This window comes from Schistocerca serialis, chromosome 3 (assembly GCF_023864345.2).
Source record: "Schistocerca serialis cubense isolate TAMUIC-IGC-003099 chromosome 3, iqSchSeri2.2, whole genome shotgun sequence".
Lineage (NCBI taxonomy): Eukaryota > Metazoa > Arthropoda > Insecta > Orthoptera > Acrididae > Schistocerca > Schistocerca serialis.
In genome coordinates, this window is record NC_064640.1 from 280,708,025 (window position 1) to 280,723,967 (window position 15,943).

A 15,943-nucleotide genomic window follows, 5' to 3' on the forward strand; every position below is an offset into this window, starting at 1 on the left:
CCAGGAACGTCAAATCACTTGCGAAGTACAGAGTATCGTTCAATATCTCGTATTGATCCTACTGGTATAGGTCCAATACAATTCAGCAATATTTTACGAACGATGGGCAACGGCGTTGCCGCAGTGGATACACCAGTTCCCATCAGATCACCAGAGTTAAGCGCTGTCGGGCGTGGCCGGCCCTTGGATGGGTGACCATCCAGGCCGCCATGCGCTGTTGCCATTTTTCGGGGTGCACTCAGCCTCGTGATGCCAATTGAGTAGCTACTCGACAAAATAGTAGGGGCTCCGGTCAAAGAAAACCATCATAACGACCGCGAAAGCGGTGTGCTGCCCACATGCCCCTCCTATCCGCATCCTCAGCTGAGGATGACACGGCGGTCGCATGGTCTCGATGGGCCACTTGTGGCCTGAAGATGGAGTCCTTTTTTTTCTAGGAACGATAGCACTAATATTTTGTAAGCAATGAAGATCATAGGTCTGTTTGACCCGCAGGAGAGCATCACTGAGAGACTGAAAAACCTGCACTTGTGACGTATAAAGATAGATGTCAAATATTCTGTGAAGAATACTTATGAAATTTCAAGCAGCAGTATTAAATGAGGAATCTAGGAATATTCTGCAGCTCCATATGTATGTATGACATAGGGATTGTGAAGACAAGATTAGTCTAATTACAGCGAGTGCAGAAGCATTAGAGCAATGGAGAATTGCACGCAGCTGCTATAGCTCTTGTACAAGAAAAGTGACTGTGCACCAGTGGCCCAGCAGAAGTTCCAGACGCTCAAGGGTATGAAAAATAGGTATTGCTCCGATATCTGCTAAGAGTCTGGAGAAAATGATTACAAAATTCGAAATGACAGGATCTTTTGAAGTGCACTAGGTAGAGGGAGGAGAGCAGTTGATCCAACGTCTGTTGAAGATGTGGTCACAGCATTGCAAGAGGGGTCGAGCAGTGATGACTGAACATGCAGTGCATGTGAAATTGCCTGAATGTTGAACATGCCTGTGAGTTCAGTGCATAAAATACTATGAAACATCCTGCAATGCTATCCGTACAAATTCACCCATGTCCAGAGTTGCTTCCTGCTGTCCTGTCAGCAAGACAAAAGTGTGATCTGGAATTTCTAACTCACATGGAAGTGGACAGCGAATGGTCATGGAACATTCTGTTGACAGATGAAGCCCATTGAGATACTTTGATCATTTGTGAAACATGCTATTTCTCAATTTAAACTTGTGACAGAAAATGGGGAGGAGAAAGAGAGTACTGATTAACATCCCATCGTCCGCAGCTCGTGGTCGTGCGGTAGCGTTCTCGCTTCCCACGCCAGGGTTCCCGGGTTCGATTCCCGGCGGGGTCTGGGATTTTCTCTGCCTCGTGATGACTGGGTGTTGTGTGCTGTCCTTAGGTTAGTTAGGTTTAACTAGTTCTAAGTTCTAGGGGACTGATGACCATAGATGTTAAGTCCCATAGTGCTCAGAGCCATTTGAACCATTTTTTTTAACATCCCATCAACAATGAGGTCCTTGGAGATGAGGCACAAACTCAGATTAGGGAAGGATATTGGCCATGCCCTCTCAAAGGAACCATCCTGGTACTTGCCTGAAGTGATTTAGGGAAACCATGGAAAATATAAATCAAGATGGCTGGATGTGGGTTTGAACCATTGACCTCCTGAAATGAGTCCAGTGTGCTACCCACTGCACCAATTTGCTTGGCTGCAGAAAACTGCAGACAGCATACTGAATATGTCTTGTGCCAGTTTCATGACTATTAAAAACTGATACCATTTTGATTTTTATGTGCTTTTTTGTCACAGGACAGTTAAAAACTGATTTGTTCTAACATCTACGTGGTAGCCCAGTTGGCTACCAGAGTTACAGCCCTATTTTTTTTTCTTTTGTTTGCACGATGAGGGAGGAATTAATTAACTCTTCCTTGAAGATTCAGGTTACTACATTCTAAAATTACGAAATCCAGACACAAACTAATAACTGACATTTATTGTGGTTATTTCTGATTTGATATAAACACAAGGAAGGTGCAGTTCCTATATGCCACTAAATTTCAATGGGATGCTTATTAATTGATGCCATAGCATTTGTAATTCCACTTTATCTGTAGCAAAGAGCCTAACAACCCTGTGATACACAATGCCTGAGCACAAATTGAGGCTACAACCTACCTGTCAATATACTCTAAATCTCACTGTGGTTGCTGGTTACATTATTATTGTGGAATGCGAAACTTTTGAAATCATTCATCTAAAATTGTTCCTAATTATGCCTTCTTAAGATCATGTAATGGCAGTGTGAGAGCCACTGGAACCTCAGAAGTACAATATACCAATTAAGAAAAGGACTTAATTACATAATCCTTAATTACATTTTATATATCTGAAATACTAATCTATTGCTTAATTTATCCATGTTTACAGTTTCACATTGATACTCGGTGTCATTTTTGGAGCACTAGCTGCCATCATAATTGTTATAATTGTCAGCTGTTTCTACTGCTCCTGTTGTATTCTTTACAAGAAACGTCAGCCTGCCACCAATGCTGGTAAGAATGGAACTCCTTGCAAAGTAGCTTGGAAATCTCTCTATTTGCTGATGTCCATTTGATGCTTTTTTTTTTAAATTTATCATATTTCCTTGTCCAGGTTACTCTTAGTAAAATGAATGTTTTAGTTTTTCTTATATGCAACAGTTATTTCAACTGTTTCATTGCCGGCCGCGGTGGTCTAGCGGTTCTAGGTGCTCAGTCCGGAACCGTGCGACTGCTACGGTCGCAGGTTCGAATCCTGCCTCAGGCATGAATGTGTGTGGTGTCCTTAGGTTAGTTATGTTTAAGTAGTTCTAAGTTCTAGGGGACTGATGACCACAGATGTTAAGTCCCATAGTGCTCAGAGCCATTTGGACCAACTGTTTCATTGTCATTGTGTCTGTTAAGTCCACTATAATGTTAGAGTCCAACAGCACATAACTTCTTTAGTGTAATAATCAAATGAAGCAATAACATGTTTTCCTGAAGTCATCTGTATTCCTTTTTGAAGATTCTTTGGAAAGTGTATCATAAAACACTTGGATTAACATGAAATTTCTGTAAAGAATACCTTTTCATCATATTTTATCCTTATGGCTTCCATTATAACATTTAATAAAAAAAGTCTGTAATATTTCATCCTTCCATTCTTATCTTTTAGCAGTAAGAGTATTTGCTGAACCATTTCAATGCATAAAAGTTTATCTGCTGCAGTATGTATAAAATTTCTCTGGTGTATGTATGAAGTAAATCATTACCTTCATTCCTTGATGTACAAGTTTATTCAGTTTTATGTTGTATTATAGTTCTTTGTCTCAAGAGAAAGTAGTGTGTGTTGTATTTTATACTGGATTGCTGAGTAATACATGGATACACACAGACAATTACTATTATACAGATGACAACAAAGCAAAGAACGTAGAAAATGTGTGATGTACTAACTTAAACTAAGATAACATACTTCCTACTTAACTAAGAGATATACAGTGTCACCATTAAATAACACTGTGCACTATTAGAAGATACTTGTCTTTATGTACTTGCACTGGATGCTTTTAGATTTTCAAAATATGTAGAATGATCTACTTGGACAATAACTTAATGTTATTTCAGGACGGTTGTATCAGCTCCACTGTTCATCTACAACTAGTGGTGTTGCCAACATGTATTCCTTATCAAACCAACACAGTCTAGTCAATGTTCCCATGGATACTGCTGTTCTGGTTGACCTGGAAGCAAGAGCTATGACTGACGGACGGCCACAAGTAACTATGGCTCATGGGCATACATTCTCCTTCCCATCTCCAAAAAATGCAACAAATCATGGAATTAAGAGTAAGTTCATTTATCTTTTATTCTTATTGGTGTAGTATATAATAAATTTTATAAAATACTTTAACTCTGCTGTACCAAACAAGCAACTCAAGCCATCACCCATTTAAGACAGAAAGGTTATAATGATAAGTCGTCTGGATAGAAATGAAGACAAATAATGAAAAACAGCTTTTCATTTTTAAATTCATCTTTTATTTGTTGAATAACACCCTGTAAAGGTGGGTAATATAAACTGGTACTTGTTGTTGAAAGATACAGTTCATTGACAAAATTTATTGCACAGGAGAAACAGACAGATAGTCTCCTTGGGAGTGGAAGAAACATCATATAGAGCAGATCTTTTATTTCAAGACACTATTAAATAACATATTGTCTCAGTAGAAGCTGAGTAGCACTGTGATGTAGTGGTTATGACACTAAACTATTGCATGGAGAGTCTTGAGTTCAAAACTCACTTAGACTATACAATTTTTATTTCTATATTCAGTTCAAGTACATTCTAGAAGTATCTGCAAATGTCAAGAAGCATTGTACTGGAATGTTCTCTAGCTGCATATATACTGTATATGTTCTGGCTGGAGACAGTTCATTCCTCGCTGTTGTATGTGCAAGTGCTGAACAAACCTTCATTAAGTGAAGTTAGTGTTCATCATTCATCTAATTACAGCCTCTTCTACGTGACAATATAACAATGTAATACTGCCTTTTCTACTATGATTCTCAAAGTATGTTGGATGTTTTCCTTGTAGTAGCATATTATTATATTGTGTGAAATCTAATAAACCCGGATAAATGGACAAATGAAACAAAACCTATTACTCAAACAAAAAAAGGGTGCCATACTGTTACATGATCACTGTGCTAATCAGTGTAGCACAGTACTGTAAGTACAACATACCTGCAGATGAACTCAGAACAATGGAAGAGGAATGAGAGAAGTTTAAAGCAACCCTTGCTTGTGGAAGAGTAAGCAACATAAGGGTATAGGAGCAAACACCTCAGTGGAATAAGAGAGTGAAAGAAGCCATACAGGAGAAAGAAAATTTAGATTATGGTTTCAGCAAATTACACAAAATGCAAGGGATATATATGATACCAAGAAGAAGCAAACCAAGAAAACAGTAGCAGAGGTGAGGAGGAACTAAATGGACAAAGATGGTTGAGGAAGACTGAAAAATCTACTAGAAACTACTGTATGGGATGATGAAGAAAAAGAAGATAGGTATCAGTGAAAACTGATGCATGATGTAAATTGAAGAAAAATAAGTGAAAAAACTGAAAGTAATGTGGAAAGAACACTTCAAAGCTGCTATACATTCATTTTGAGTAGCTGGGGAGTAGAATCCCAATGAAAAAGAATCAGCACTGGGCTCTATGGATGGAGGAAATGGACCAGGTGTAGATAAGACATCACCGGCATTAGCAAGAGCATCTGGAATCATAGGGAAGCAGTGACTATACCATGTGACAAGGGTAATTTCAATGGAGAAGATAATTACAGACAATTGGAAGAAATAAATTATGGTCCCTGTCTTTGTGAAAAGGAATAAGAAAAAAGTGATGTGTCATAGTGCAAAATATTTGAGAAAATTCAAGGAAAAAATAAGGGGCAAAGCTGAGAAGAAAATGAAGAAGCAGTAGCATGGCTTCAGGCTGCAGAGGCTACCAATTGACCTTAAATTCATGGTAAGTCAGCTACAGGAGAAAACATTGTGAGTATGGGCAAGATTTGCTGATTCCCTTCCTAAATCTTGGGAAAGTGCATGCCAATATAAGGTATGGAAAGGGCTGGAAAACAAAGGTGTGCAAAATGTGCAGTTGACAGGGGTGAAAGAAATGCATCGCAGTAGTAAAACCTATTTTGACATAGGAGATGAGGCAACAGCATGGTCAAAGCAGAGATGGGGTTTAAACAATGAGGTACAGTCTCATCCTTACTTCATGTGGTTGTCATGTATAACATAACATACAAGGTGGCAGAGAAGATAAAACTAAGGTTGCGGCATTTTCTGATAACCTAATAATTTGCAGGAACAGGGAAGGTGCAGCTGAGCAGCAATTAGATGCATTGTTTACATGACTGTATTATATGCAATTAAATTTTAGGTGAAAAAGAGTTCTTTATTGTGGCCAGGAAGAGTGGCAGGATAACTACATCAGGACTTATGGTAGCAAGGGAACAGCTAAGAAAATTTGATAACTTCAGATATCTTGGAAGTATAGTGGAAACAAATCGAAGAAATGGCAAGGAAGTGAAAGAGAGAGAGAGAGAGGCAAGCTCTGAGAAGTATCAGGAGCTTGGTGGAGAACAGAGATGTCCCACAGCAGACCATGGGAATAATATATTGATTCTACTGTGCACTTATCCTGACCTGTGCTTCTGAAACTTAGAGAATGAACAAGAAAGATTTAAGCATCAAACAGGCATGTGAAATGAAATTTCACAGAACCAGAGTGGGAGTACCACGGATAAACAAAATAAGAAATGAAGATATCAGGGAGACACTGAAAATATGTATCCTTAAAGGGACAGGTAGAATGAGCAAGGAATAAGCAGGTAAAACATTAAAGAGAATGACATTGAATTGAATTGAATTGAATTTTATTTGATCCTGTAAGATTACATCGTGTACAGTAAATGTACATGTAATATAGGACATGTCAAAGTATTAAAATTGTTTACATGCAATAGAATACCAAAGAATATGCATAAATTAATACTCAAATTGATTACTGGCAGAAAGGATAGTAGTAATAGTAGTAGTAGTAGTAGTAGTAGTAGTACATTCATCCAGCAACAATGTACATTGTATGGATTTTGTCAAAGAACTTAGTATAACAAAATAAGATAAGGGTGTACAGTTTCCTACATAATACAATGGTTCCATTGTACCCATCGCAATATTTTTGGGCAATACAACTTTGATTACTGTAATAATATAAAAGTATGAGAAGGATCCTTACATGAAATACATTACAAGTAAATAATTGATTTAACGCTTTTGTTCAGAAAAATTAACACTGAGGCTGTGTCAAGCATTTGATTTATGGTACTATTAACATATAGTAAATGAATGTAATTACTTGCTACAAGGTTACTGCAGATATTCATTCATACTATAACAGCAGTTGGTCATTAAGAATTTAAATATTGCTTTCTTGAATGTAGACAATGTTTTTATTTCTTTTAGTTGAGTTGGAAGTTTGTTATACAAAATAGTACCCCGAATGTTGATTTTTTTTGTTAAAGCCTTGTTTACTCTTTTTATGTGGATGTCATTGCACATTCTTGTATTGCATGAGTGAAGATCTGAGATGGTTTTGTAATTGTCAATGTGCATTTTTATATTAACAACACTTTTTTTATACAGAGGCATGGTAAGGGTAGAATATTTAGGTGTTGAAATAACTGTTTGGAAGCTGTTAGCCTTTTACTGTTTGAAATTATTCTAACATCTCATTTTTGTAAGGTGAAGATGGTTTTCATGTTTGCTTTATTATAATGCCAGAGGGTTAGGCCATAGGCAATAGCAAAATGGATGTAAGCAAATTAGGCAGTTCTGCTACACTCTCTACTACACACAGTACTAATTATGCGTAAAGCAAAGCAAGCAGAGCTTAACTTGTTAGTGAGGTAGAGAATGTGGGCTTTCCAGTCTATATTTTCATCAATTAGCACGCCTAAGAATTTTGTGGCAGCTACCCTTTCAATTTGTTTATTTTGAATTTTGAGATTCACATCATGATGAGACTTTGTTTTACTGTATTGTATATAATTAGTTTTTGATATATTTAAGGTTAGCCTGTTCTGTTCAAACCAGTTTTGTATGTATTTCAAAACTCTGGTTGCAGATGCTGGCAATAACCTATTTATGTCTGTCACAACAATATTTGTGTCATCAGCAAACAAAGTTATGTACATGCCACTGATTGGGATCTTGGAGCAAAGGACTAGAAAATGGTAGTGGCAGAGTGATGGTTGGAGGATGGGATAAAATTAAAGCCTTAAATGGAAAACAGACCCTGCAAATGACTGTAAATGCAAAATGATAATGCAAGAATATCATAAGACCTGTGTAGAGGCATATTCTGAAACTTACTCCATCCAGGACAGTTGATGAGTTTTTTATTTATGTTTGAAATTTAATAAATTCAACAGACTCACCTGCAAATGTAAACAAAACTTTAAACAAAACCTCAGCTCACTAGCATGAGTATCTGCACTCATTCTGTTGTCATTGGAGCAAACTTTAATCACCCAATAGTAGGTAAGAATACTTACAACTTTGAAAATTTTGGGTGGTGTAAGACATCTTGAAAAACACTGATAAATGCTTTCTCTAAAAACTCTTTTGAACACATAGTTCAGAAGCCTAATTATAATGAAAATATAGTAGATTCAATGGCAACAAAATGATCTGACCCCTTGGAGAATGTTCACATTGAAACAGATATCAGTTACAATGAGGCAATTATGACACTAATGATTACTTAAGTATGAAAGGTAATAAAAAATAGAAACAATTACATGTTTAGTAAAGTGGAGAAAGAAGCAGCAGTGTCTTATCTCAAGGAAAAACTTGAAACTTTTATCTCTTGGTTGGAGCATGTAGAAAATCTGTTTATCCAGTTAAAAAAAATAGTTGTCGAGGCCTGAATAGATACATGTCTATTAGAATAGTTTATGGACTCTCAATTGAAACTTCTATGAAAACTGTGACTACTGTACAATATCTACAAAGCAAAATGTATGGCTAGAGACAGAGAGATGCTAAATCAGACACATTTGACTGATTACTGTCATCAGGAACTTTTTGAAAGATATTTCATAAAACCTAAGGAAATTCTGATTGTCTGTAAAGGCTGTCATTGCCAGCAAGGTCAGTGTCCAGACACTCATTGGTGACACAGGAACTGAAACTGAGGGCAGAAAAGCAAAAGCAGAAATAATGAATTCCATTTTCAAATCTACATTTACAAAGGGAGATTCAATGGTATTGCCATGGTTTAATTCCCACACCACAGCAAAGACACAAGTTATAAATATTTATGTCAGTGGTGTTGAAAAACAGCTAAAATTATTAAACATATGAAGGCCTTGGGGCCATATGGAATCTCTATCAGATTTTATATAGAATTTGTGGCTGAGTTACTCTTTCTTTTAACCATTATATATGCTATGTCACTTGAACAAAACAGTACCCAGCAGTTGGAAGAAAGCACAGGTCACATGCACCTACAGTATGGGTAGCAGAATTGATCTACAAAATTATCATCTGATATAACTGGCATCTATCTGTTGTAGAATCTTAGAACATCTTTTGATCTCAAACTAAATGAGCCATCTCAAACAGAATCACCTCCTCCACACCAAACATTATAGATTCCAAAATCATTGGTCATGTAAACTCCAACTTTTGCTTTTTCTCACATGATTCAGTAAAAGCCTTGGATTGAGGCAATTGGGCAAATCCAGTATTTCTTCACTTCAAAAAAGCTTTCAGCTCAGTACCAGACCAATATTTATTAAAGAAAGTATGGTCATATGGGGATATCAAATGAAATTTGTCACTGGATGGAGGACTTATAGTTGGGAGGATTTAGAGTGTCATCAACAGATTTAGAAGTAGTTTCAGGCATGAATCAGGGAGATGTATTTGGGTCCATGCTGTTAATGTGTATTAGTGATTTGGCAGTCATTATTAGTAGTAACCTCAGCCTATTTGCAGAGGATGCTGTTATCTATAATTACATACTAATTTAAAAAAGCTTCAGGCATGAATCAGGGAGATGTATTTGGGTCCATGCTGTTAATGTGTATTAGTGATTTGGCAGTCATTATTAGTAGTAACCTCAGCCTATTTGCAGAGGATGCTGTTATCTATAATTACATACTAATTTAAAATTGTGCACTTCACAAAATTCAGCAACATTACATCCAATGTTTATTATATTAGTGAGCTATATTTAGAATCAGCCAACTTGTACAACTACCTAGATGTAAAAATTTGTGGATATATGAAACGATCACTTAGGATCAGTTATAGGTAAATCAGGTTATCAACTTCATTCAGTTCATTCGTAGGATACTGGGAAAATGCAGTCACTCTACAAAGAAGATTTTTATTAAATATATATTGACACATTATAGAATATTATTGAAGTAAGCGAGAGCCATAATAAATAGCTGTAGGTGTAGGTGTAGACTTACATTGCCATTAACTAAAGATATCACCATTTAAAGTAATATTTTATATGGAACCCTTTTTATCATGGCAGGCTTCAATGTTTTACTGTGTTTGTAAACAGGTCTAACAGAAGAAACTGGTCACAAGTATTTACATATAATGACAAAAACCTTGTATCCATGGATATTAATAGAACAGAGAATTAATAGAGCAGAGTGTTCAGCTGTGTGTATGTGTGTTTGAGGAAGAAATTTTCTTTGATTTTATTAGAAAACTTTCAAGTATGTGCCAAATTTCAGAGGCTGACGGAGAACCAAATACAGAGGAGGCAACCATGATTAGACCTGCAGCAGCACCTCCACCATATAATGCGAACCAACAGTGTCTTCTTTCAGTTCAACCAATGTAGGTTTGAAATTTACTGTTACTACTAAATACCTATATCACTAATTTTACAGTAAGATATTGTTTTTTAACTTCATTTGCCTCCTTAGTTGTATATGTTGGCATTAATAATATCGTTTTTGACCATGAAATTAGAAACTTATTTGCACACCCTCATGGTCAATCTACACGTATGTATTTTGTAAGTGTGTGTGTGTGTGTGTGTGTGTGTGTGTGTGTGTGTGTGTGTGTGTGTGTGTGTGTGACTACCAGTGGTTCTACATGCTTTAAGGAACTACAATAATTGGCAGAAAGTAAACTCATGTCAGTATGATGTGCTTCATTACTGTTGAAAGTAGGCAGATATGCTGTTCGTGTGTTGCCTCAGTAGAGTAGTCTTCCAGAATATATTTTCTGCAGGTAGTGCTCCATAGCTTCTAAATATTGTGCTCAAAGAAAGAAGACTTGATCACCAAGAAGCTGCAAAATGACTTCATTGATTCAATAACTAGTTTCAGTGGTATCATAATCTTCAGTAATCAAGTCATATTAGCTTGTTGGGGTGAGTAATTATCATTCTACACCTGTCAAATTCATTTTTAGGAATTTCTATATTAGTAATCCAACTACCTCTGGTTGAAAGGGCAAGACTGATATAAACATTCTCAACAATGATTTTGGGAGATTGCAGCCAGCTTAATATTCCTACACAACCACCAATTTTCAGTTCAATTTTTAGCACTACATGAAGTAATTGAGGCTATATTGACAACTGATTGTTTTAAAGCAGGTCATAGATTAATAAACCTGTTGTATTTGATAAATGGGTACATACATGAATGTGAGTGCATCCTGATGAGTGTACACTATGGCCAAAATAGGACTGTGTCCACATGTGATCATAATCTCTGTACTGGAACTAGACAGATATTATTTATTAAGTGTTACTGATGTGTTCAATACTTAATACAAACATGTACTCTGTACACGTCAGTTACAAACCTGGTTAACGAAATGGGCACAAATCTTCATAAATGGTAAATCAGACAGGTAACAATAGAACCTGTGATTTACTAGCTTCTTGAGGCAGATTAATATGTACTGACATATATTTTCTCTCATTTTACACATTCACTTGGTCTGTAAGCTTTAACCTTCAATTTTAACAATATTATGACTTGGTGCCATCTGTATGTTTCTGTACTTAAAACATTCTGTCCTGAAAATATTAAACTAATCAATGACAAAGAGAAGATTTTAACACACATATATTCATGTGGCAGATATACAAAACTCATATTAAGTAGAAGTACTAAGATTTCAACCAGCTCTCTGTGCACAACTAAGACAATGTGGTAATTAGTACAGGTTTATAAACAAGTTGAAGGTATTAAAAATCAGATAACTTATGTGAATAGCTATATCCATAGTATCTTCATTAGAAGTAACTCATTAGTTTATGAAATATAAATACAAAAAGAAGCTAAGAGACTCCCTTTCTCATTTAAATTAGTCACAGGTAGAGAGAACAATGTTTTCTTAAATGCAAGGGATTCTGTTCATGACATCTCGGCATAATAGCAAAGACACATTTTAATGTGACAATCCACATAGACTGAGTACTATTTGATTGAAATGGGAACAATGTATCTATTGTTGTTTTGGCCTCATGACCATGGAGCAGAAAGAATGGTGTGAAGCCTGTTGTGTCTTGCTTTACTGTTGTATGTGTACAGTGGGCAGTATTGTATTGCAGTCTCTCTCTTCATGACATCAACATACAGTGTAAGCATATCTGCCAGTGTTTTATTGAAGCACAAGTTGGTATATTCTTAAAGTGTTATTCCATTAAGTTTTGAACATCAAGTTGTTGCTGATGCTCCATATTCACTGCCTGAATGCAGAATGAAACATTTGCACTTATTTCTTTTAGTGAAAAGAAAAAAAGAAGAAGAAGAATTATCAGCATATTCTTTATGTTTAACAGACTTATGCAGGGTTTTCTTAGTTGATAGCAAAATTACCCTTGTTCAGTACCATAATTATTTCTTTGTCTCCATATTACTCCAATAAAAGTAAATTTAATGTTCTCTTATGGCGACTTTTCTTAATGCTATATTGCCCAAAATCATGCTCAAAGTACTCACTGATCTTAACAGAATTCTGTATCTGCCTCTTACACATTTTTCTAACATTTGATGAAGAATTTTGAATGAAAATTGGCACACTTGTATTAGAATTCAGAACAAACATATCTTCATTCAAGTATTAAACTTAAACCCATTTTCAGCTTGTAGTGTTGTGATCTTGAGATTTTCCTGTAACTAATAACACTTGACAGACTGTGGTTTATTTGGTACTTCTGAAAAAATCGTAAATTTTGCCATTTTAACATATTTTGTATCTAGATACCAAGTTTGAACTTAATAAAATTTAAAATGTAATAATAACGTGCTTATTGCACATAAATTCAGTCTAATCACATACATGCACAATCTTGAGACATGAAAAGCCTCTGTGCATGTTTATTTAGCTGAATGATATTTTATATCAGATATATACACTGGACTATGTGCCATTGATCTCTGTATAAATACTGCCAGTAAAAACATTTGTAATCACATTTATGCAACAATAGTGTTTGAAAATAATGTTTGCTTGTTTTATCACATCGAAATGTACTGACGTAAAACTGATTTTCCAGTATGAGGTCAACATTTAGTCCATGCTGCACGAGCACATTGACAAGAAACACTGGGCAACCTCCATCCATTCTTGAAGAAGTAAATTCTGTTCTTTCCAGCTCAGCAACATCAGAGGAAACTGGTGGTGGAAGTTCATCACTTTCTGGCCTGAGCCCATACAGCATGCCAGTACCTATAAATAAAACTACAAAGGATGAAATACTCTACCACTCCACAAAGTTTTAATATGATAAATGTAAAAATATAATTTTTATAAATGAAGTGAGCCCTCCTGTATTGATAATAGCATAAAGTTTTTCATACGTTCTTTGTACAATATTTTATAGTTTTCGATAAGCATTTTCATCATCTTTGTGTTGCTTATATTTGCAGCAATTTAAAAAAAATCAAAGGTAAAATAACCCTCCCCCCACCACACACACACAGAGTGAGTGAGTGAGAGAGAGAGAGAGAGAGAGAGAGAGAGAGAGAGAGATTCCCATATAATTTTAATTATTCTAAATTCCACCATTTCATTTGAATCACTGTGAGACTAAAACATTGAATAAAATTCCTGTCACCTGTCTTTATAAAAATAGTATCTGTGAGTCTTACCAAACACATATTCCTTCATCCTACTATCATATTAGATATGCAATTTATTCGCTTTTTATGTTCTTCTCTTGTTTTTTTAAAAAATAAAATTAATTTGTGGTTCCCTGTGACAATAAAAATCACATTTTCCTTTCCTGGAAATGCTTCCAATTCACTGCTAAAATGCACCAAAAGAGAATGAAACATTACCTAAACGATCATTGTAGTGTTGCATTTTCCTTGTGGCAGGACATAGTTTGTAAAAACATACTAAATATCTGCCATTCATTGGATGATGAAGTAGCTCAATTGGAATATGACAACATTTAAAATCCTGTAATGTTGTATATCACAATTCATTGTTTAATGCAATGTCACTACTCAGAATATTGGAAAAATTACAGTAATATGTTGAAATATATAATGTGCAAAATATTGTAATACTTTTTAAAGTCATTTCATGTGTAACTGTTTCATCTTACTGTTTCAATAAATGTATTTTGTACACACGCTAAATATAAATTCTTATTTGCATAACAGCAATGGAAATTCCTGGATGGAACAATGTGTAAACTAGGGGAAAGGCAACCACTCACCTATTGCAGACTGATATGTGGTGCATAGATACACATAACAGAAAGCAGTATTCACAACATTTTTTGAGCTCTTGCTCTTTTTCTAGCAAAAGTATACACATTCTCAAAAACAACCTGACAGACACCCTAACAAGCACTACCACACCACACATCAGTCTGCTATATGTAAGTGGTTGCCATTCACTTATTTGATATATAATTATTTGCAGACTGTTTCAAATAACTGTGCAGATAGCCATGCACATTAAACTGACACTTCTAGGACAAGGTGGTGTGCTGTTCCTTCATCAAATTCACCTGGCAGATTAACTACGAGGTTTCAGTGTGCCAACCAGCCTGGATGTGGTTTTTAGGCTGTTTCCTACATCCTAATAGATGAAGACTGGACTAGTATCCAAGTCCTATCTTAGTTACATGGTTCACAAACATTTCGGGAAAAAAAACTTTCACTCTATTTCACATGAGTAACACCACATGCAGACAGTTGAGGTACATATATTCTATCCCAGGGGGTTAGGGGATAGCAACAGGAAAGAATCTGGCCACCCTTTAAAATTAACCATGCCAAATCTATAAATAATCATGCTGACACTGCCCCAGTGTGGGTCAAAGGCACAAGAAAAAGAAGAAGAAGATTGTTCCCAATATCTTGAGATATAAGATCACCAGATTTCATTTCTGTACACACATTTATGGCTTCAGTTTTGCAATGAGTCATTTGGTACAAATGCACTCACATTTTTCTCATGAAGACATTATTATATTTACCTGCTGACAGACTTTATATTACACCCTTAACTTGTTTGATATTTTACAGCAAAGTTACAGCAAGACATCACATAAGGGTCCGCGATTTTTATTTTAAATTTGCTAACAGATGATAGTAACAAATGTCATATAGCACACAAGTGTAAGCCTTTTGAGTGGCTTGTGTTTCATTGTTGCTGCTTACTTGCAACATATTTTCATCATGAGGCAGCCTGTACCTCATTTCAAACATTCCAACCTAGAAAAATCACATATTCCGTGCTGTGGGTGGTAACAGAATGGGACAGGAAGGGCATCTGGCTTCTTTTTTAATTAACCATGTTAAATCCATTAGTAACAATGCCAACTCCACACAGATGTCAGACAAAGGCGCAAGAAAAAGAAGTCTGTATTCTCAGCAGCATCTATCAAGTAACCATCCATGTCTGAGTGAGATATCAGCAGCCTCTTCTATCATTTTGATGCATGAGAAAACTTGAAATTTTCTGATAACCAACCAACATGATAAACTCTCTCTTACATGTATGCAACAATATTGAATCCTACTACTGGTGGATGGGTGTGTCCTATACTTTGGTGGCATATCTCATAATGTCTCCCTGCCACATTACCACCTATGTTGCATTCTCCACCCAATGTGAGCAGCTTTGTTTCTGTGTGGGTTTCATTTCTGATGTTCAGATTTGGCTTGGTATGTTTACCGGTGGTTGCAGTGTGATAGTGGCCTCTCAGTGCAAGACTTCTGTATTTTCATTGGCAGTTTGGGGCCCACAGGAGCAAACTCATTAACAGCTACTGGCACTCTAAATCCTATAAATACACTTGCAAGGCTCTTTAAGTCATGAA

The 15,943-nt window shown here is 36.0% G+C and overlaps 1 protein-coding gene across 1 annotated transcript in view; it reads left to right on the top strand.

The window, feature by feature from the left end:
- The window catches only part of LOC126471588 (protein shisa-like-2B), a 343,291-nt gene extending 329,137 nt beyond the window's left edge, over positions 1-14,154 (top strand). Inside the window, exons 4-7 of the mRNA XM_050099824.1 lie at positions 2,442-2,566; positions 3,662-3,883; positions 10,371-10,476; positions 13,160-14,154. Of these exons, the coding sequence (XP_049955781.1) occupies positions 2,442-2,566; positions 3,662-3,883; positions 10,371-10,476; positions 13,160-13,385 (679 nt within the window). The 3' untranslated portion in view covers positions 13,386-14,154. The remainder of the gene's footprint in view (positions 1-2,441; positions 2,567-3,661; positions 3,884-10,370; positions 10,477-13,159) is intronic.
- Positions 14,155-15,943: the final 1,789 nt, after the last annotated feature.